Source organism: Urocampus carinirostris, chromosome 13, assembly GCF_059441175.1.
Source record: "Urocampus carinirostris isolate Australia breed hairy pipefish chromosome 13, RoL_Ucar_1.0, whole genome shotgun sequence".
Classification (NCBI taxonomy): domain Eukaryota; kingdom Metazoa; phylum Chordata; class Actinopteri; order Syngnathiformes; family Syngnathidae; genus Urocampus; species Urocampus carinirostris.
Genome location: NC_142361.1, coordinates 2,494,324 through 2,518,474, shown reverse-complemented (window position 1 = coordinate 2,518,474; position 24,151 = coordinate 2,494,324). Strand labels below are relative to the sequence as shown.

Here is a 24,151-nt window from a genome sequence, read left to right as displayed (position 1 = left end):
GTAATATAAAGCTGATATTATCATTGTAGTATATATTGCAGAGGGGATTTTTTTCAAAAATGTTTGTCAATACTGATTTTTTGTGTGATAAATAATCTTCTACAGAAATTCATGATCGTGACAGCCCTACGTGTGACCCCTGGACAAAGAGATGCGACTAGAGCTGCTGTGGAAAAATAGTACATGATTGCCAATTTCTTTAAACTTTTATATTTATAATCCTGTGAATCATATTTGTGAACAATGCATAAAAGTAACAGAAGTCTTTTCAGGTAACATGTGTGCTGGTCATGAACTCAAGGCCATTGTGTTCTTCAATCAAAAGCTGCGCTTATCAATAGTTTGCGGAAACACAAAATGTCATCAAGTTCTAACATTGGACTCAGCTGCACATCCTCTCATTTGGTAAATACGTAAAGCTCGATTATTTTGGCTAAGTCATCAGGTTCATGAGCATTAATGAAAACTTATAAGCAGCAAAACAAAAGCATCAAAGGTGTAGCAAACAAGCATGATGGACCAGTCCGAACAGTGCAACTTGAGCACAATGAGGTACTGTGTTACCTATGTTAGTTTTTATAAATATTCATTTGTATTTTGTTTGCTTTAGACAATTCTGTACCATCTAGTGGTCAAATATTACACAATGGACATTTAAGGACTCATCGCTGAATTCAACAGTTAAGTTAAAAAGGTGTGCTGCAAATGTAGGACAATTATTTAAAACAAATACAAAATCTGTATCACTCCAAATCTGTTGTTTATCACTCTGTGTCTTAAGTTATTGAACCACGCAGCAACAGTATCACGTATATTTAGGAGAAAAAAAGATGCAAGATGGCAAAAATATCATCAATGCTTAATTGAAAACCCTAGCTGAGACCAGGTGCTAACACAAAAGCCACATTGTTAGGACTTAACGGGTTCAGAAATGGAGGAAAAGGTCACCTGGTATCACCAAGCCTCCAAGAATGAGACCCAAATTCCAAGCGTCTGAGTACAAAATGCTAATTCTAAGCATGCACATCATTGTATGCCTCAGTTGAACAAATTTGAGACCATCAAGTGTCAGGAAAATTGTTTCGCTCATTGACAATGACAAGTACATTTCTTGCGCAGTAAGGCAAACAGGCAAATACGAGAACATAGGAGCTGACTTCATAAACTGCTTCCTGCTCAAACATTCCAATCTGAGTTTTTCCACACAACGATGGAGCCAAATATAGACATTAATGTAGTTTAGCCAGCAAGGAGCCTGGTGCTTACATGGACGTTAGTGTGTAGAGGTGTTAAATTGTCAAGAAATGGGGTTATACACTTTTTCAGGGCCAAATTCAAGCATTTTCCAAGCACTTCTAAGGCCAATTTTTCATTTTTTCCAGTACCTTCAAAGGAGGAGATCCAGCGCTGATCAAAAGTAGTTTTTTTGTGCTATTTTGAGCTGTTCCTATATATGATCTACAATCTTTTTGATTTGTTTTTAACCATAAAGCTTCCAGAAAAAAAGTTGCTTGATCAAGCACTCCTTAATACTCAAAGACTGAAGGGTTCAAATAACTTTTTTCTGCCCTTGAAGCTTTTGCCAACCAGAAAGGTTTTTTTTTTTTTTTTATAAAGTAAGAGTTGAAAAGACGGTTAATACCATCAATATTTCAAATGTTTTGAACTGCTTTTGTTTTCATTTTCAGACAATCAGAGATGATGATAAATACTGGGGGGAATGGAAACGAGTGAAAATTGTTGTACTGCAAGCGGTAGCAATGAGTGTAACGACCGATATGTCGACATATTGTGAACATGGAGGCGTACTTGGCTGTGACTTGTTTTTTACAATAATGAAAATATGCATCTGTTTGGGGATTTCAACTGTTTCCACAAAGTCGCACTGGCAACAATTAAGCCCAAGTCAACTGGTTTTATGTAGGACTGGGTTTAACTGACAAAGGATGCTGATGATGTTCCAAACGTGATTGGAACAATAAGGTGGCTCCAAATTCGGCACTCAATACATAATTGACAGTTATGAGTTAGAGAGTCTTTTGATTCCCCGCAATGACAGCAAAAAAACAAAGCTACATAGCACCAATCAGCTGGCTGAAATGGGAAGCTGAGTCGTCGCTGTCACAGACTTTTTGAACAATTTCACATATTTTATATATATATATATATATATATATATATATATATATAGGTAATATGTGAAATTGTTCAAAAAGTCACTGTATGTATGTTTTTTAACTTTGAGGTTTTTTTTATGTTTGACTACGTTCTGTTTATTGTTACCCAATGCAACATCTGTTGCAGCTTGGTCATCCTGGAGAGGGGATTACCTTTTGTGTGGACCCTTCTCAAGGTGTCTGATTTTCCTCATACTGAAGTTTTTGAGTTTTTTTCTTGCACGGATGCCGGATTCAGGTCAGGGGATTGTGTAGTTGTGGCCTGTGCAGTCCTTTAAGACATTTTGTGATTAAAGGCTATACAAATAAATGCGACTCGAATTAACATAGTCACATACTTCCGCCCCAATATGTCAGCTAAAGAGAAGCTTCCTCAGGTGCAGTACCAGATGGGACGAACAAGACAAACTGATTAACTAGTTGCCAACGCGCTGGATCAGTACATGTGTAATGTTGTCTAAGCTACACGATGATTGGGAACCAGTGTGGCCACTCTAAAGACAGATTGACTACACCGACTGCTGATTACACCGACAGTTCATTATTCTAGGGAAGTATTTCTATTGCTTGCTCCATTCCATTCCAACAATGGAGTTTTCTGGAGAGAGGCGAGCTTCAGGTTCAACATTCATCCCCATGATTGAAATGCCCTATACATGCAAACTCCAGAGGCAATTAAAACAAGGAGAGTCTAAACCTTAATTTAAAACCGCAACCTTATTTTAACCCTAGCTCCAATCCTATTTTGGAACAATAAAATATATTTAAAACCCCAAGCTCCTAACCCTAGCCCAACATCTAATCCAATGAACATGGCTACAATTTCAAGCATTTACAAGCAATTGACCTAAAATTCAAGCACTTTTCAAACCTTAAAAACAAGACATTAAAATTCAAGCCTTTTCTAGGATTTCAAGCACCCAGCCAGGAAATTATTCACTCTTAACTTCACCACCATCGAGTACGTTATTTATCATAGACGTGATTTTCATTTTTGTAAAATGTGCTAAAATACTAGGGCTGCTGAAAGGAATCAATAAAAAGACAGCGGGACCTCGGTTATCGCAGTCAATGGGGACCAAAACCACCCGCGATAAGTGAAAATCCGCGAAGTAGCGGCGCAACTTAAAAATAAAAAAAATATTTTTATTTTTTTTAAATTTTCTTTTTTTTTAGACCCGGTTAATGGGGAACAAAACCACCCGCGAAAAGTGAAAATGTGCGAAGTAGCGACACCCCTTCAAAAATGCTTTTTTTAAATTATTATTTTATTCCATTATTATAATTTTTCAGATCTGCGAAGCTCTGAACCCGCGAACATGGAACCACGGAGTAGCGACGCCCCTTCAAAAATGCTTTAAAAAAATAAATAAATAAATAAAAATTAATTATTATTATTATTATTTTAGTCCTGCGAAGCTCTGAACCCGCGAAGATGGAACCACAAAGTAGCGATGCCCCTTCAAAAATGCTTTCAAAAAAAATAAATAAATTAATTTTAAAATATATATATATATATATATATATATATTATTTTATTCTATTTTATTTTTTTTAGGCCCGCGAAGCTCTGAATCCGCGAACGTCGAAGCGCGAAGTAGCGAGATCCCACTGTACCGGCAACTAACGTCTTCATCAATTCTTTGCCTCACGCAATTTATGAGACACTCAGCATGTTCAATGCAAATAAGTGCATTGATTTTCGTTTAAGAGGGAGAGTTGTAGTACAATTACATTTTTATTAAATAGAATTATTACTTAAAATTGCATCATTGCAAACAAAATTGGCATGAAACAGTCAAATACTACAAAGTTAACAATTTTCAAGGGAACAGAAAGTGTTGCAAAAATACAGAGAAAAATATCTGAAAATAAATTGACAAGGTAAAAGGAAAACTAACAATGATGACATGTTAAACTCAACACAAAGGTATGTTCTTAACCATAGTATTTATCATTTGCACACCAAGAATGTTTATCATATTCAAATACTTAACGCCCCTAAAAATTAGTTGACAAGATTTGGATTTTTTTGTGTGCTTAATCATTTTGTCACGCATAAAATGTGGATTATTGCTTATTACTTTGTTTATGTTTTGGATTATAAAGTCTGGATAGTTTGGATGAGGTGATACAGGGATGTGATTGAGGTGAGAAGAAAAAGTCTGAAACCTAGCCGGGGGTTTGGGGGCCCAGGGCAGAGCCCAGTGGGGGGGCACTGGGGGGCGATACCCCCCAAAGCTCCTGGGTTTTAAGCAATTTACTTGTCCAAAACAATGCTTGAATTAATAATTTAACATCTTTAGAAGATTTAAATAACAAAATAATTTGCCCACATACCTGATTTTTTTTGTAAATACTGCATGGTCAGTTCAAATGTAGTTCAGACCCTGCAGCTTGTGCAACGATGTGGCCAATTTATGCAATTTTTCTAACGGCCACCAGGGTGCGCCAGAGCAATAAAGGAAAGAGTGAGACAGTCGGATTTGTTTGCTACGCAAGTGAAAAAGTCGGAATTCCGTCTATAGTCGGAAAAATCACATCCCTGGTGATAGGAAAAGTAGATCTTACATATTTGCAGGTGTATAGCATACATTTGTATGTATATTATTTGATAGACACTTGGATTTTTCATTGTTTGATATCATAGAATATTATGTGCCCTGCTTTTCATATTTGTCCAAAACGTCAATATATAATTAAAGGAGGAAATCAAAATGTGTTTTTTAAAAAATGGATTAATAGATTAATTAAATAAATAATAGACAGATTTATCGATAAATAAAATAATTTTTACTTGCAGCCCTATGAAATACTATTTGGATTTATTTTTGATGACAGGTGGCAGCAGTTTGACCACAAAGTGAGACGGATGACACATGACAACAAATACAAACTCAAAAGTGGAACATTACTTAACATCTGGTAATGTACAGAGAAGCTACCTCGATATTGGAAGAATATGCAGTACACTTTCTCTAATCTGTTCTAGCATTGTCTGTGCCATGTTTACATGAATTCTCCAAAACAAGAGGAAATGTGTCAATGAAACCAAGTAGCCTAAGTTACAAAACACTGAACTTTAAATACAAATCTTAAAATAATGAGTCCTTTGTCATTGTAATTCACAGCAATTTCACTGAGGTTTCAACATTATGATAGATGTTCACCTAATTTAATCCACTTTGACTCAAATATCAGTGATTATTTAAAAAAAATTACATATATAGAACAAAATGTAAATGCAAATACATTATTTATTGAATACAAAAGGTCATCAAATCAGTGCCATTTGAGTCTGTCATATTATTTTTGTGAGATCGTTCACATTTCCAACTAAATGTGACATGTATGTGATCTCCTGTGACTTCCATGCGTCTCTGGTGTGAACACGACAAATGTCCCACATGCGCAGAGAGTGACATGTGATGTAACATGAAATGAAATGATCTGCATTTACATAGCGCTTTTCAAGTCAATGACTTCCCAAAGCGCTTTACAATGTGCTCCACATTTCCCAATAGCAGCCTTGCAGCCGTGTAAGGCGCTAACCTGCTTATTTCAGTGTCTTACCCAAGGACACTTCGACATGTAACGCGGACGAGCCAGGATTCGAACTGGGATCCCTTGATCCCACGACGAGCGCTCTCCTGAGCTACTGCCGCCATGCAGTAGCAAGCTAGTTCACAGAATTCAAAATCACTTAGGGGAAAAATGAACTCCGTACACTACAATATCTACGCAGCCCCCTTTCCAATGAACCGCTCACCACTTGTTGTGGAGACCCGGGTGCTAAATGACTTGTAAACGACTTGATTTTTTTTATTTTTACACTTTCATGTTAGCGTAATCTTTCGTACGGAAGATTACGATAATACGAACGTACGATTAGCCTGAGTTAGCTTCATGATTACGTTAAACATTCAAGGTAAACGTTCAGGGTGTTGGAACAGATTAAAATGATTTACATTATTTCTAATGGGAAAAATGATTTCGGTGATCGAACAAATCGGTTTTCGAACAGGGTTCTGGAACGGATTATGGTCGAGAACCGAGGTTCCACTGGATTGTGCCACTGGCAACTGATTTTATTATTGTAATCTGAAACCTCACTTTCCCTCCATTAAATTATTTCCGAGTTTCTGTCCGCCATGGTTGTTAAGTTCTACGCTTCCTCCCGCCTCTCGAGGACTTGCCTGTTGCATGAATGCGCATCGGCTTTTCACACAGAAGTCGTATTCCAAAAGATCAGATATGCAGTGTTCTCGTTTGCCCGCGTCCCTGCGTCCTAGTCGCATCATTTTTGCTGGGGACGCATAGTCTCAAATCAACGTGCGTCACCGGGACGCAACCTTTTTGACACAAAATTTTCGTTTTTACCAGATTACTTTTTTTTTTTTTAACAAAGATTTACCGCACTCCAAACTTTTCGTCAGGCAGATCCGCCATTGTTGTTTTGGTCTCGCGGTTCCAGTTTTCGTCTGCACGCTAATCTCGGCAAACGAGATCTCGTTGCTTCGAGATTACGTCATTGTTGTGGTGCTTGTCGTCGAGGGAAGGTGAAGGCTAAGTATGCCTCCGAAAAAAGTTAGTATTAGGTGGAAATCAACACAAAATTGGTAATTTCTTTAGTGTCAGTAATAAGTCGAAACATAATGCAGAAAGTGATGACGGCAATAATTCCGGCTTGAAAAAACTGCGGAGAAATTCTTCGGAAGATTGTGGAGGCAGGAAAACACGTGTGTTGAAGTGAACGATTCAACAAAAGAAAATAAACAAAAGAATACCCCTAGCAAGAAAAGGTATTTTCTACCAAAATGGACTAAATTATATTCCTGGTTACGCTATGAGGAGGATAATTGATTGGACCTTGAGAAGGCATTACAACTGTGGCGGGACAGCAAACCACAAAGAATATATGAAGTGCAAAATCAGAAGTGATAACTTGCTCTGTATTACCAATTAACTGTGATGATTAAAACTGAATGAAAATATAGATTAATATAATTACTTCAGTAATATTATTTTGAATAATGTACAATATTGTTGTGAACTGAAAAATCTTGAAGTGATAAGTGATTTGTATCACCAATAAACTGTGTTGATTAAAACTGAATGAATATATGGATTTATATTACTGTATTTTCCGCACTATAGGGCGCACCCCCAAAAAATAATTTTTGGTCCTATATCTTCCATACATAAGGCGCACCGGATTATAAGGCACAACTCATTTTGATCGGGATCTTTACCAAAAAGCTAAAATGGTAGTGAATCCGTGAACATGTTTTGGTACCTTCACTCATCCTTGTTTTGATTACATAACGTTGCGAACAACTCGTTTGGATCGACCGCGGTTAGCATCACAATGCTAACAAGAATCAATTGATTCAATTGTCAGGCATGAACCAAGTCCGCAACCAGTTGGTGGTTTGAGACCAAGCTTTAAAAACATCGAAGGAGTTGAAGTAATGACGCAAATGGGTGTATTTCATAAGACCACGCGACGACCACGTTCAGGCTTGGAAAGCGGTGGGCTTAGCATTTTCTCAATTGACGCACTTTAAAACAGAGCGCAGCTTTAAGCAGTGGCAGTGACATCGCTTGGCCTTCACACATTAGTGACGTCATGGTCAAAACTCACATTAACTTTAACACAAATTGCAAGGAAACGGTTTCCGACATGGAACCCAATTTCAACACTCATTTCTCTTCGCTATCTGCACAATTTTACCTTGTACACATCTCCATAGGTGCCGCTTCCTATCCTCTGGATCAGCTCGAAATCCTCCTGCGGATTGCGGCGAGACAGGTCGACACTAGCGTTCATCATGGCCAAAGGCCGCTAAGGGCGTCGCACGACCCACGCAGTTGACAGATGCAAACAATGATATGATCAAAAAGTGATTAAAATATTCAGAGAAAGGGAAAATAACATACGGCGTCAGATAATAGCAATCCGAGCCCACTCCTGCTCCAACATGGCGGGCACTGCGCAATGAGCATGCGCAGTGGGCGTGCCATTCTCTCAGGAGGGCTGGACAAGGCACACACATAAACACATTCTAAATAATAATACATATTAATAAGCTTTTCATAAAACCAAATTATATTTTATAATGGAACGTAACACAACTGTAAATAACGTTTATCACCAAACTTGGTGTCCTTTTCATTGAGTCCAGCAAATACATTTAAAGCAGTGCGTCGCAACTTTCTGTCCCGAGGAAATGGTAAATGGTCTGCATTTCTATAGCGCTTTTCAAGTCAATGAAGCACTTTACAATGTGCTTCACACTCACCCATTCACACACCAATAGCAGCCATGCAGCCATGCAAGGCGCCAACCTGCTTATTAGGGCATTAGGGATTAAGTGTCATTCAGTGTCTTGCCCAAGGACACTTCGACATATAACACGGAGGAGCCGGGATTTGAACTGCGTGCTCTTGATCCTAAGACGAGCGCTCTACCTCTTGAGCTAATGCCGCCCTAAGAAGAAGAAAACGTTGAACAACGTTAGAATCGAGCATTATGGGGAATAGTTCAGCCAAGTAGTGCTCACGGTTTCCCATCCGAATTATTTCAACATAGCCTCATATTGTATCCACCGTTTGTCATAAAGGAAGCAATACTCTAAACATATTTTATTTTTAGCTTTAAATTATCGATATGCAGTTCATAGATATGGATAATGATTGATCAGTACAGATGTAAAATAATATAGACACACACATAGATAATGCAATTGGTTTGATACGAACAAGCTATGTTCATTTGCATGACAGGGACAATTGTATCAAACAAAAGAATAAAGGATATTGTTGACTAAAGAAACTCACATTTTTAATTAACAAAGGAGAAACAATGTGGAAAAAAAAGTTGAGTTGAGATGGCAATTTTGTAATTTCTTCGGGCCGTGTCCTGTGCTTGATGAATGCGTCCAGAAATTTGATGTGATTAACAGAAAGACCAATGAGAGGAACATGCTTTCTGTTGAGTCATTGAAGGGGATTCTATTTGTGCAATACGATTTCAAAGACACTTCTTGAAAAGATTGTCATACTTATTTGTTTGACAACCGAAAACTACTGGGAAATACCAGCTCTACAGCAAAATATGGAAGGGCAGATATGTAAGATGAGGAAAAGCAAAAAGAATAAAACAGGGATGAGGAAGAAAAATAAAAACTTCAGTGACGGTTTTTGTTTGTTAAATTAGTATTGTTGTGAGGCCACTGTTTCATTTACATTATTTCACTGAAAAGAAAAAAAGAGCTTTTTGTTAAAGCTGGATATTCTACAGAAGAAGTTTTATTTAGAACATTATTTCAGATTATTTTTACAGTAAGAATTCAAAGACAGCTATTATTTTGTTCAAGGTTGATCTGCTATTACAGAAGAGGCATTATTTTTTATCAGTACAGTGGAACCTCGGTTCTCGACCATAATCCGTTCCAGAACCCTGTTCGAAAACCGATTTGTTCGATCAACGAAAATCGTTTTTCCCATTAAAAGTAATGTAAAATCGTTTTAATCCGTTCCAACACCCTGAATGTTTACCATGAACGTAAACATGAAGCTAACCCAGGCTAATCGTACGTTCGCGTTAGCGTAATCTTCCGTACGAAAGATTACGCTAACATGAACGTGTAAAAATAAAAAAATCAAGCCGTTCACACGTCATTTAGCACCCAGGTCTCCACAAAAAGTGGTGAGCGGTTAAAGGATAAAGAAAAGAATTATAAATAGGATTTCTTACCTTTGTGGTGGTCTGCAGAAGCAATGCTCTATTCCCTCGAAAGAAGGGAAACTCGCACACCTTCTTCATTTTGCTATTATTTCTTTCTTAAATGCAATAGTTGTACGCACTACTCTTCTTTTTTCACCAGTAGCAACTTTGCTGCTTGCACCGACCTTCTTCGGAGGCATAATTAGGGGCTAAAACACTCCGTTCACCGATATTAAAAGCGAAAGCAAAAAGAAGTGCGCGCGCACGTCATAACAGTTCTTCACGAGGGGTGGGGGCAATCTACACGATCTACACCCGTACGCCGCTCAGCATCGCACCCTAGCGTACCGGCGTTCGAACTCCGATTTTTTTGAACGAAAAGCGAAGCAAGAATTCCTCGAAATTTTTGGTCGAGAACCGATTTGTTCGAACTGAGAGACGTTCGAAAACCGAGGTTCCACTGTATTTCATTTCTATTTTTGTACATTATTATTGTTTTACTATTTTGGGAAGAATTAAGTCTGTTGAGACACCTCTGAGAATTTGGATTTGTGTCTTCGGTAATATAGCTATTACTTTGTGATAAAACTGGATTTTCAAACCATATGGAGGAGGCTGACTGTAAATATATTAATGTGATAAGGAATGTTTGAGTAAACTTCAAGTATAATTTAAATATCGCGAGGCCAGGCCGAGTGTCCTCATTTTAAGGAAATCAAAATATGGTCACCCTATTATATATTTTTCATATTGGAAATACTTATCATAAATATTTAACCCATAAACAAATTTGTTAACAACACTTTAAAATATGGGTTTACATCTTTTTATATATTTTTGATATATATTTCTGTTATTCATAAAATTAAATGTGTTGCTCTTTTTTTTCATCGTAAGACCAAATATACAATGACCTTTGGATAAAGTGATAAGGAAAGAGTATCTCACTTATTTGCAGGAGTATAGCATTTATTTGTATCTATTTTTGTTTATTATGAAGTTAATTGACAAACACTTTTTTAATTGTTTTATATTATAGAATATTCTCTTGTTTTGTTCACGATTTATGTATCCATCCAAAGCTTCAATATTTGGATAAAGAGAAGGAAATTAAAATATTCATCTATTTCACGAAAAAATAACCAACCGATTAATTGATTATGAAAATAATCGTTAGTTGCAGCTCTATTTGTGAGGATTGGTTTTAGTTTTATGTTTCAGACAGTTTATACATGTTTTGGACCATTTATTTCTTTGCTGAGTATTTTGTGATGAATCAAATCATTTTTGAGCACCTTGCCAAGCATCCTGCTTCCTGCGTTTGGGTCCATTGCAAAATCACAACTAAGCGTCCTCTGAGATACTGTGTACTTTTTTTGTCCCCTGGCATCAAAAATCACAAGTGATGGGTTAAGAAGGGAGTGAATAGAAGCCTGTAAGTAAGTCATCCCCGAGTGTGGCTGTGTCTGGCCACCTCACAGTGTAACTAGGCTAAGCTGGGCTAACTCCTGGCAGATGGTAGCATTGTGATTTAGCTGGTGAGGGTCAGTGTGTGAGCACTGCAGTGCAGCTAAAGTCCAATGTCCAAGTAGTCAAGTGAAGTCATGTTTATTTGTCTGACCTAAAAGCTACATGAGGGCAAGGAGAACTCAAACACCTCAGCATGAGGAAAATGAAGAAACCTTGAGAAGGGACTGCACATGAAGTAATCCCTCTTCCATGATGACCAGGCTGCAATTGTTGTTGCATTAACAAACAATTTACAAACATAGTCAACATTAAATATCGGTCATTTATAAGCTGTAGACTATAAGAGTATTTTAAGCCTAGATTTAGACAGTTCCACAGAGGTTGCAGATCAAATCTCAGAGGGCAGAGCATACCACAGCGCCGGGGCCCGAATGGAGAACGCTCTCAAACATCCAGATCTCTTCTTGGCTCTTTGATCACTAGTAGACCAGCATTTTCAGGGCGAAGTAGTGAGAATATCAAACAAACAGAGGATAGATCCCACATCTGGGGTCGGCAACCGAAAATGTTGAAAGAGCCATATAGGACTAAGTGGAAAAAAATGTCTGGAAATTAAAAGCCTTATATAAGCCTTATAATGAATTAAATAAAATTAAATAGCCTTATATAAGCCTTATGATGAATGCAACACATGCTGTGTGTATCTGTATTAGCTATAATGACAAAGTTGAAATTTGATCAAACTAAAAAAATGCAATAAACAAATTGAATTTTTAATGTCCTTTTTATTTTGAGGATTTGAAAAACAAAAAGGGTGCAATAAAACACAGCATGCATTTTTTTTTAAATAGCCTTTTGATGGGCTAAAAAAAATCACATTAACACAGTTTAAGTATGATTTATGCACAGTTACTTTTCTCTTTTTACCTGCCTGGCTCGCAACACTGCCATTTGGGAGGGGCAGAGCTTGGGCTGCACAGCTCTTGTAACGTGGTGAATGATAGGAAAAAAAGCTGATGAGAGCGGCCCGTAGTTTTGCAATGCTAAGTTCGCAATTCAGGAGTTGGAGCCTGAGTTCATGTCACAATATATGACTTTGCAGCGTTTGAAGCTACAATCTGTATCCCGTGCTTGTACCTCCGGATACCAGTGAGATTAGGCAGAAGTCAAACCTGTCACTTCCAGCCCGTGAACTCATACCAGCTGATCTTCCTTCTCGTAATTACACCCCTCAATGAAATGTAATATCTATTCAACACATTTTTACAACATTGGAAAACATTAAAAGTGTTTGTGTCATGTTTGTCCTCCTACAAAAACCATAGTCTCATCTCATCACATTTGATCAAAGCGGCGCTGCCACGAGCGGCTGCCTTTTCCAGCAGCTGCCCTGTTGTTTTATTGTCTGCTCCTATCTTCGGTGTTTTTTCTTCCCGTTTTGACAACTACACTATGGATTACTTCTATCCTATGGACATGGGTTTTAACGCACAAGAAATGCATTTATTCAAGGAATTTCAACTCCTTGCCCTGAAGATTTCTCGTGCCGGCGTGATGAAGGGGCCTATGGTGGAGGAAAAGCCGGAGCTAGCGAAGCGGCTAGCGGCGTTATAAGTCTTCGGTACCATCCGTAATCATGGTAAATGCGAACTCACGACCAAATAAGATCATCGAGTGCTGGTGGAAAACATCGAAGCGCACAGGGAGCGCAGTTGCTGTGTTTTGCGGAAACGTGGCTCACGTTTAGCATTCCGGACGCTAACGTGTAGCCACCCGGAGCTACCCGGAGCAATCCGGCTTCAACGCCGCTAAACAGAGACACGAAAACCGGGGAGAATCGGAGAGGAGGCGGACTTGCTAACACGAGGTGGTTTATCCCTGGTTTTTCACAAAGAAAAGTTTTCCATCTGCCGCAGGGATGTCGAATTTTTGGACTGGCGTGACGTCATCCACTTCGCTACAAGCACCCCTAGGGCATCATGTTCATCTGTTAATAGACAACAGGGTAGACTGCTGGAAGTGTGAATTTCCCTACGGGGATGAATAAAGTATCTATCTATCTATCTATCAGCTACACCGCTTATCCTCAGTAGGGTCGCGGGGGTGCTGGAGCCCATCCCAGCAATCATCGGGCAGTGGGCAGGGGACACCCTGAACTGGTTGCCAGCCAATAGCAGGGCACACAGGGACAGACAACTCACTCGCTCATTCACACCTAGGGACAATTTGGACCTGCCAATTCACCTGAAATGCATGTTTTTGGAATGTGGGAGGAAACGGGAGTGCCCAGAGGAAACCCACGGAAAAACCATAGTAAAACACAAATATATTATCTTCTCCTCTCCTTTCCAATTTGGTTTTGGAAAAGCGATAGCTAGCCTCTCGGCAGCCCCAATGAGCCACGGGTTACTGACCCTTGCCTGACGTTAACAAGAAAGCTTTTTGTGGTGTGATTGCTGGATTTATTTTTATTTTAGAATTTTTTTGTAGATTAATGAATATTCTAATTATATTTCCTGTGTTTTTCAGTGTTATTGTGTTTGTATAAACGTTCATTTAAAAGTTTTTGTTGTGTATTCTTTTGTCTCTTTTTACTCCTGATATTGTATATTTTCTTCTATTTTTTTTCATAATTCTTGTCTTATTTTCTTTTCATTTCCCCCTTTTCCGTGCATAATGTGTTACGGTATTTGGTAATGTAGGGTTCAAAGCAACAAAAACAACCCAAAGAGACGTTTGGGAACTAAAAAAGAGTTTCTTAAAAATAGTTGGAATTACCATCTCACAAGTAATTCCGCAGAAAATTTTAAAATTATTCGACAAACTTCTTTTTAAAGTAACCGAAAATTTTCCAGGTAACCATTTACTTTTACTATAAAGTAATTCAGTTACTTATTGGAAGAAGTAGTGAGTAACTATAAATAATTACTTTTTTTAAAGTAATATGCTCAACACTGGTAAAAAATGAAAACACAATTTGCATGGGCCACATTTACATAGAAGGGACAGTGTGTAGTACTTGACCACCAGATGTTGCTGTATTGTAGTCCAACCGAAAGTGAGTGACAAAAAATACAAACTATCGAGATTCAGGATGACCAAGTCGCACCAAATTTCTTAATTTTTTGGATCATCCTTTTGCATACAAAAGTCAAAGTCAAGTCAAGTCATTTATTTTGTATAGCCCTTTCTCACAAAGAGTCTCAAAGGGCTGCACAGACTATTATTACACCATCCCCTGGTCTAAAACCTTCATGAGGGCAAGGAAAACTAAAAAAAACCTCAACATGAGGAAAATGAAGAAACTTTGAGAAGGGACCGTACATGTGGTAATCCCCCTTCCAGGATGACCAGGCTGCAATGGATGTTGCAATAACAAATAATGCACATATATGTCAACAAAAATATAGGTTATTCATATGCTAAAAAAGGAGGAAAAAAAGAATAAAGTAAAAGTAAATACATTTAAAAAAAAAAAAAAAAAAAAAAAAAAAGCAATGGAAAAAAAGAGATAAAAAGGCAGGATTTTGTTTTTAAGGAGGGATGCCTTAGCTGCAAAATGTCCAACAATGATGCCAGCTCCCTCCAGGTTTATTTGAAACTCATGTCATTAAAATAAATGCTAATTTATTAACCCACAAATAATTTAAAAATGCAAATTGATTTCATAGATTATGTATTAGTGCTAATGTTTTAAACCAAGAATATTTTCATAGACAGGAAGTGGCGAGTGACAATACTGATCCTCTATCCTAAATCACTGGGGAAAACAGTTTTGCTCGGAAATTTTGAGTATCACATCGTACAATACGCATTGCAACACTTGTGGCTTTCATATTTTTCTTGGTAAACAAACTTTGTGGTAAAGACGTTACGTCCTTTCTTTTGTGACATCTTAAAGGCTCAAAGGCTCTTTGTTTAAAAGGACTTGACATTTGCATATATTTTTGTATCTAAATTCAAATTATGTATTTAAATGGTAAATGGTCTGCATTTAAATAGTGCTTTTCAAGTCACTGAAGACCTTTCAAAGCGATTTACAATGTGCCTCACACTAAACTATTGTCAGATTAATTTGGGATATTAATCTTTGGCTGATATGAGAGTCAAGGAAGATGCAGGTTTGATATCAACAGGAGGCCTCCAGTAACCGCGGGGAGAAAAACGGACCCACTCCATTGAATGACTCCCTTTCTCTCCCCGTGGCCCAGTGACCTGAATGTTTTTATTTGGAAGAAGTCAAGCAGTTGTAAAAACATACCAAGATGACTTTCCTGTATCCTTCAAAATAAAGACTGAAAGTGTGCATATATTTTAAACAGAATCATATAAAAGAGTAGAAAAATAGAGAATAAGTAATAAAAATAGTATGAACTCAAGTACATTCCATCAGAGCCATTTGTGACGTGAATAATAGAGATAATAGAGAAAATTACAAATAACTAGATTTAATATACCTTACAACCATTCACACACACACTCACACACCAATAGCAGCGTAAGCCATGCAAGAAGACTATCTGCATTTCGGAGACATTAGGGGTTTAGTGTCTTGCCCAGGGGAGGAGCCAAGAATCGAACATGTGACCTCTCGGTCCCAAGACAAGTGCTCTAACTAACCTAGGCTGAATAAATAACTAAATGGATGATGAATGAGTGGCACGGCAGCTGATTGGTTCGCGCATCGGTAGCAAAGTGTTAAGGTCATGGGTTCAAATCCATCTACCAGCCTTCCTGTGTGGAGTTTGCATGTTCTCGCCGTGGCTGCATGGGTTTCATTTGAGCATTCCATTTTTTTCCAACCTTCCACGCATGGTAGGTTATTTGGCCGGTCCAAATTGACGCTAGGTATGAATGAGCGAGTGACTTATCTATCTCTGTGTGCCCTGCAACCGGCTGGCAACCAGTTCAGGGTGTCCCCTGCCCACTGCTCGAATATAGCTGGGATGGGCTCCAGCATCCCCACGACCCTACTGAGAATAAGCAGTGAAGATAACAGATGGATGGATGATGGATAAAATTGTTTCTATATTTTTTATTTTCTATAATAGTCAAGTCAAGTCATTTTTATTTGTATAGCCCTAAATCACGAAGAGTCTCAAAGGGCTTCACAGATTATTACACTATATTATTTTTCAGCCGACGAGAAGAGTAGGTTATTCATATGCTATGGAGTAGAAGGGAGTTTTAAGCTTAAGCACCGGTGCCCGGATGGAGAACGCTCTCGAACCAGCAGAACACTTCTTTGCTCTTGGGATCACCAGGGGGAGCAGGTCCATGTATGATTTTGTATAATACTAAGAGAACCTTGAAATCACATCTAAGGCTAACTGGGAGCCAATGCAGGTTAGCCAAAATCGGTGTTATGTGATCGTACTTTTTTGTCCTAGTTAAAAGCCTCGCTGCGGCATTTTGTACCAGCTGAAGAGACTTGATTCTAGACTTCGGGAGACCAGAGAGTAGTGCATTACAGTAATCGAGACGGGAGGTAACAAACGCATGAATTATAATTTCCGCATCCGACTGAGACAGTATTGAACGGATTTTAGCAATGTTACGAAGATGGAAGAAAGCGGTTCTAGTAATTTTCTTTACATGCATTTCAAAGGATAGATCAGGGTCAAATATGACACCTAAATTTTTAACTGAGTCACTCTGTGTGATGTGACATTTGTCAATGTTCACAGCAGTTTTTGAGAATAAGTCACGGCATTTAGATGGACCAATGACTAACATTTCGGTCTTTTCAGAGTTAAGACACAAGAAATTGAGTGACATCCACTCTTTTATCTCAATGAGGCAGGCCTCCAAATTTCCACAGTTTAGTGTGGGAGATTCGTCCAACGGAAGATATAGTTGAGTGTCGTCTGCGTAGCAGTGGAAGCTGATATTGTACTTGCGAATAATATCACCTAATGCAGGGGTGTCACATCGCATCGTGGGCCACATATGGCCTAGGGAGATGTCAAGTGGGCCGGACCATTACAATTATACCATACTCTGCTATAAATAACAAAAATATCATGTCTTTCCTTTGTTTTGGTGTAAAGAAGCACAAGAACATTAGGAAAATATTGAAATTTAATGAACTATCCTTTTACAAAACATTTCATAAAACACCTCATATTTCCATAGACAAATGTGCAATTTACTTTTATCATTCACAAATATGCATTGCAACTGATCCCACTAAAGGCACAAAACTTTAATTGGTACTGAAAAATATAGTAATGCACTTTAAGATTAAATGAGACTTTTAAAGAAATGAATTTTTAAACCATTTACACTTACACATACGCATATAAAATCAAAATTTAATCCCTGCGTACACCTTACAAACTAGGGAGAGTGATTTTAAATGTGTAATGAAGAAAGTGTTCGCCTGTCCTGTAAATCTGTAAACTTCATACATGAAACATACATACACATACAATACATACTGAAAATGTATGGAGTTGTATGAACAGTAGAATTCCATCACACAACTTTTGTTTTGAAGCTGCTGACTAACATTAAAGTGCACATTTTTTAAATCACCACAGTAAGGATTCATCTTCACAGAGCTGTATTCTTTCAATGCAAACAGTATCTAAGGTAGCATTTTAAAGGTGTTAGTCTAGTCTGGACTTGTATTTGTTCCTGAAACTTGGCATCTTTTGGCCTGTACAAGTGCATCAACACCAGGTGTCATGTCCTGACTAGCTGTCACTTTCAGAATGTCATTTAAGTGCTTGTTTGTGAGCCTTGAACGCATTTTTGTTTTATTGATATTCATCACTGAGAAAATTTGTTCACAAAGGTAGGTTGTCCCAAACATGCACAAAATTTTAGCAGCCAGGGCTGTTAATTTTGGGTACCCTGGTAGTAGATACTGATAAAATCTGTCCAGACCTGCAGAGGCAAATTTGCCCTTCAAATCTGCATCACACTGCAAATCAATTATTTCTAGCTGAATTTCGACCGGCAGATCAGAAGCTTTAACTGTGAAAGGTGAGCGAAAAACAGAAAATTCTGTCTCAAGTTCACCAAATACCTGAAAACGTTTCTCAAACTCAGTAGTCCTGCAATTTTGTCTTTGTACCGTTTCATGTCCGCATCAGGTCTGGTCACACACACATCTCTCAGACAGGGGAAATGAGCAGGGTTGCCATTTGCCAGTTGCATCTCCCACAAAGTCAGCTTCAACTTAAATGCATGTATGTTGTCAGAAAACTGTATGACAACTTTTTTGCGGCCTTGCAACATTTTGTTCAGATTGTTCAAGTGTTCAGCAATATCAACCAAGAATGCAAGGTCCCGTAGCCATTCCTGAGATTGTAATTCCAACACCGGTTTTCCTTTTTTCTCCATGAACTGTCCGATTTCCTCTCGTAGATCAAAGAAATGCCTCAGCACAGCGCCTCGGCTTAACCATCTCACTTCAGTGTGGTATGGCAGGCTGTGGGTAATGTTGCTGTCGCTGAGAAGTTTGTCAAACTGACGATGGTTCAGACCTCTGGACCGGATGAAATTTACAGTGCGAACAACCACCTCCATGACGTGGTCCATTTTCAGCGACTTGCAACACAATGCCTCCTGGTGCAAAATACAGTGAAATGTCCAGAAACGATCTCCTCCATTAAGGGCTTGTACTTTGTCTTTGAACTTTGTCGCGACACCTGCTTTCTTTCCGACCATGGATGGCGCGCCGTCTGTAGCCAGGCTGACAGCGCGGGACCAGTCCACTCCAACTCTGTCCAATGCAGCAACGACAGAGCCGAAAATGTCCTCGGCTGTTGTGGTGTCCATCATTGGCACCAACTCAAGAAACTCTTCAGTAACAGTCAATGTCTCATCAACTCCTCGAATAAATATGGCCAGTTGGGCCACGTCTGTGATGTCAGTGCTCTCGTCAATTGCCACGGAAAATGCAATAAATGACTTGACTCTCTGTTTCAATTGACTGTCTAAATCTGCCGATAGTTCCGAAATCCTCTCTGCTATAGTATTCCTCGTCAGGCTAATATTGGCAAAAGCTTGTCGCTTCTCGGGACATACAAGTTCAGCCGCCTTCATCATGCATCGTTTAACAAAGTCACCGTCGGAATACGGCTTCGATGCTAATGCTATTTCGCTAGCAATTAGGTAGCTGGCTTTTACCGCTGCTTCACTGACTTCTCGGCTCTGGATGAAAGTTGACTGCTGTTTCCTCAGACCCGCCAGCAATTCGTTAATCTTATCTCTTCTCAGTTGTCCTTGCAAGCCGTCATATTTTTCGCTGTGATGAGTCTCGTAGTGGCGTCGAATATTATATTCCTTCAATACCGAAACTTGTTGCAAACACACCAAGCACAAAGGTTTTCCGTGCATCTCTGTAAATAAATAGGACGTGGTCCATTTTTCTTTGAAAATTCTACACTCCTTATCTACTTTTCTCCGTTTGGATAACGACATTTTGGCTAATGAGGGTGTAGCGGAGAGGTAGAGACCAAGGTATTACCAACGTCGTAACAAGCAGCAGATGGCGCATTGATACCGTCTGCTGTTTTCAGTCTGTCTCAGTGATGCAGCTTGTCTTCTATTCTGATGGAAAGAGTGCGCCCCTTAGCGGATAATCCATGAATTGCAGCGAATTAAAAATATTAATTCCATGTCTTTTATGCATTTTTTCCACTTTCAAATTATCCTGCGGGCCTGATCGAACCTCCTTGGGGGCCGGTTCCGGCCCGCGGGCCGTATGTTTGACACCCCTGACCTAATGGAAGCATGTAAATGCTGAAAAGAAGGGGGCCAAGCACTGAATTACGTATTCAGTGCTTGGCCTCCATTTTCAGAAATGTTTTAATTTGACAATGAGCAAAATTATCTGATATAGCAAATTGAAGATATGTTTATCCTTTTTAAGATTTATGCTATGCTACCAAAACTTGGAATAAGCCATTTGCCATATTGCAAAGTTTTTAACATTATTAGATAAATGACATGATTGTACTATTAGATTTTTAAAATGCGTCACTAAAAATGTAATCATAATTGCATGTGTTTTCAAGTTGTATTAGTTTTATTATTTAACCACAACATTTAACCAGCACATTATGACTTTGATTTTCACATTATGCCCTGCGACTGGCTGGCAACCAGTTCAGGGTGCCCCCTGCCCGAAGATGACTGGGATGGGGTCCAGCACCCCTGCGATCCTACCGAGGATAAGCGGTGCAGATAATGGATGGATAATCACATTATTCATGTAGTTGTTTTAAATGCGCTTATGTTCATCCACATATTTGAATGAAGTATTTACTTGCTGGATTCATATGTTGTTTGACTGTATCCTTTCATATTAGTACTTTCCCAGCAATGGTCTTCCAATTAGTCAGTGCTTATTTTATCATACAGCCTTCAAAATTTAGCTGCTTCCAGTCTTAACAAGGGTCTGATTGTGCCACACTTTGCGTGTAAAATTGCAGCAAGCTTAGTTCAAATTTCCATTTGGCCAAATACACCCATAAAAACTGAAATCAGACGTTTTTTCGATGCCTTTTCTAAGGGAGACCTTCTCCTAGTCAGCCCAAGGGATACTTTTATTTTTGTAACTTTATAATAAAATTCCTCAACTGAACTGCGTCTCTTTAGCTTTTCGTCTTCGTCCAAATTATCGGTCTGAATCCAAGAAGTTGAATACTGGTCAAGAATCTTAAATATACATTTTTAAAAATATATGAAGACGAATTCAACAACAGGAAATTGTCCTAAATTGGGAGAACTAGGCGGAGATTGAACAAAAAACATATCCTTCCTTGTGGATGTTTTTTTTGGGGACTGCAAGGTCAACATTCGTAGGTGGATTAGAACATGGGAAATTGGCGTTCCTTTTTTGGGGGGGTGGGGGTCATCCATCAATCCATTATTAGGAAAGACTGCGTCTGTCTGTGAAGCTATCCAAGTCACCATCATTCACAAACGTTATTTAAAGGCAACACCTATTCTTGTCTGTTTAAGGAGGGGGGCGGTAACCCGCGGTTTAGGAGCCGCATGCGGCTCTTGAATGCTGCCGAGTGACTCCTTGGCACTTTATAAAAGATGTTTACAAATCAAAAAGGAAGGGGGAGGGAAATACATTTTTGTTTTCAAATGGTTTCTGTAGGAAGACAAACATGACACAAACACTTTTAATCTTTTGTTGATCGAATATCATTATCAAGTGTGAATTGGTTTAATGACTTTAGCCATGAAAGAGTCAGAAATCATGTTATGAGTGGATAATTTGGTCCTTTTTTCAGAACCGTAACTTTTCATATCTGGCAATATCTACAACAACTGAACTACAACAATGAAAAATCGAAAAACTGACTTGGATTTTTCAGGATTAAAATTGGAACTGAACATGAACATATTGTGAGACAACAAAGACTGGATTTATACTGTTATAAACGTAACAGAGTTGAAATTTGATTGTTTTGAGGTTTTTTTTGGAATTCTCACAAAATCTGTGTTTTTGTTATATCACTGTTAAAACTCAGGTACCGCATTCATTTGTTCAGCCATGGGCGTGTGCGACTGTCTTTCTCGTTTGACACTTTATGGGCTTCTGCGCTTGCCGTATCTTCAGCTCAATAACCCCGTGCTGAAGGTAAGCTGTGCCCAATATCAGTTTGGGTAAAAACAAACTATTCACAAACTATTTTTGTATATAAATGGATATAAGTTGTGCTCAATGATGCATAAAAAAGCAGTAATTAAAAGTAAAGTAATGCTGCTTGAAACGATGATTACTGTGATGGAACATGTTTCAATGCAACCACGCCGCGATGTGCGGCATGTTGAGTGATGTCCCGTTTTTGTATTTTTGTTTCTATTAATGTCTTAGACCAGTGGTCGGCAACCTATGGCACGCGTGCCAGCAGTGGCACGCAAGGGGTTAACTAGTGGCACGCGAGCGTACGGCAAAGTAATAATTGTTTTTTTAAATGCTCATTTTTACCTGAAATTTAGACATTTTCATTGCGCGTTTTCCAACTGAAATTGAAAATCAATACAGAGTAGTGGCAAAGTATTACAAATCATAGATATCAATACACGGACAGAGTTTACGCGAATCGAAAATAAAATACAATTCTGGCGGTCAGCCTGCTGTGATCATTCTAACTTTCATTGTTCATGTTTCATTTACAAAAACCCCCAACACTCCAAACATCTGACCCATGCACTAACCCCCCCTTCATTTATCTTTATCCGTACACACTGGATTATACACGCGGACCGTCGACGGTTGATCGGTACGTGATAAAGGTAAATGAATAAATGAACTGATAAGTGAGTGATAACAAATTTCGGTAACAGTCGTCGATACATTCCAAGATGAGTGCATGACTGGATAGTGATATCCACATTGGCCTTTGGCCTGACCCCCGTGAACAATTTGAAGACCATGCATTGTCGTATTCGTCAACGGGTGTCGTGAAGTCAGATGTTGGAGTGAGTGTTCATCCCAGCAGGCATCACGCTCAGTTTCCATGCAGCCAAAAACCCGGAAGCGACGATGCATCCTGACCATCCCAGACAGCAGCTTGCTCCCCGGCAGTGTGACATACCAACAAAAGAATCACAATCAGAAACCAATATATTTGTTGCTGTTATTCCTAGTGCTATATAGTGTGTTGCGTGTTTAACAATAGTGCTAATTGATATCGTATTCAGTCCAGATCATCATATGTGTCTCTTTCCGCAGATGCTCCATTTTTTATTATAATGTAGACTGACTATTAACGTTGCCAGATAAAATTCAAGGCGTTGAATTTAGTTGAGTCATCTGTTCTTCCTCACTAAGGAATAGGCTTGGATATTTAATCACTAACTGTGCTCATTGAGCTTCTGCCACCCTAGTATTAGCCACTACTGTCATTTGTTCTCCAAAAGTCTTAAGCATTCCTCTTTTAAGAATAGGTATGGCACAGAAACACAACAAACACATAATTATTACGACGGTTAGTACAAAAATTTCCCCTTTCGCTAACATACCACCCCAGTACCCAAATGTAGACGAGAACCAATCAAAAGAGATACTGTTCTTTTCAGTATTTACTGTCACTTCATTGCTCAACTCACGAATCTTCGACAGTGCTTTAGTGAAGCTTCCTGCTTCGGCTGTGTTTAAAGGTATATAAGTACAGCATTCCTCCTTTATCATATGACACACGCCTCCTTTACTGGCTAAGAGAAAATCGCTTTGCTCTCCTACTGCACTAAAGGCCTCGTTAATGTAATTAATAAAACGTTGCTGGTTGTAATAAATGTAATTAATCCATTCTGCGTTCTTATTCGGAGTTATCCAGATAAACATTGATTCTAATCCAGACTTAATTTCATTCCTAACTTTAAATTCTTCTCGAATTCCTCTCGGTTGTCTGATGGTATCTAGCTATACACGTCCACCCGGAATATATGTTCTCTATACTGCGGCCAATCGTCAACAAAAATATTTCATTCAATTACCTTTTCCCCTTTACATTCCTTTCTTTTGTCACTTGCATGTCCCCCTCTTCTCTTTTCCTCAACGCCTACTTTCTTTTCCCCTTTTTACCGTCCTTTACTAACTTTTATCTTTCTGTATTTGTAACTTCCTTACTTGCTCTGCCAACAATCAATTTTCTACATAACTTTCCCTTCTCCTACGCCCTCTAACACATGCTTTTTAGCCCACTAGTTTAATGGGAAATTGACATATAACCATCTCACTTATTTATTTATTTATTTATTTATTTATTTATTCCAAACCAATTCAATCTACTATCTTAGC

At 38.6% G+C, this 24,151-nt stretch overlaps 1 protein-coding gene and 1 pseudogene across 5 annotated transcripts in view; both read right to left on the bottom strand.

Annotated features, from left to right (window-relative positions):
* The window catches only part of map4k3b (mitogen-activated protein kinase kinase kinase kinase 3b), a 99,291-nt gene extending 91,103 nt beyond the window's left edge, over positions 1-8,188 (bottom strand). For all 5 annotated transcript variants that reach the window (XM_088351692.1, XM_088351696.1, XM_088351694.1 and 2 more), the window contains exon 1: positions 7,912-8,188. In XM_088351692.1, coding sequence (XP_088207818.1) covers positions 7,912-8,010 — 99 coding nt within the window. In that variant the 5' untranslated portion in view covers positions 8,011-8,188. The remainder of the gene's footprint in view (positions 1-7,911) is intronic.
* A 9,842-nt stretch (positions 8,189-18,030) lies between these two features.
* On the bottom strand, positions 18,031-19,807 carry LOC148353485 (general transcription factor II-I repeat domain-containing protein 2 pseudogene; annotated as a pseudogene).
* Positions 19,808-24,151: the final 4,344 nt, after the last annotated feature.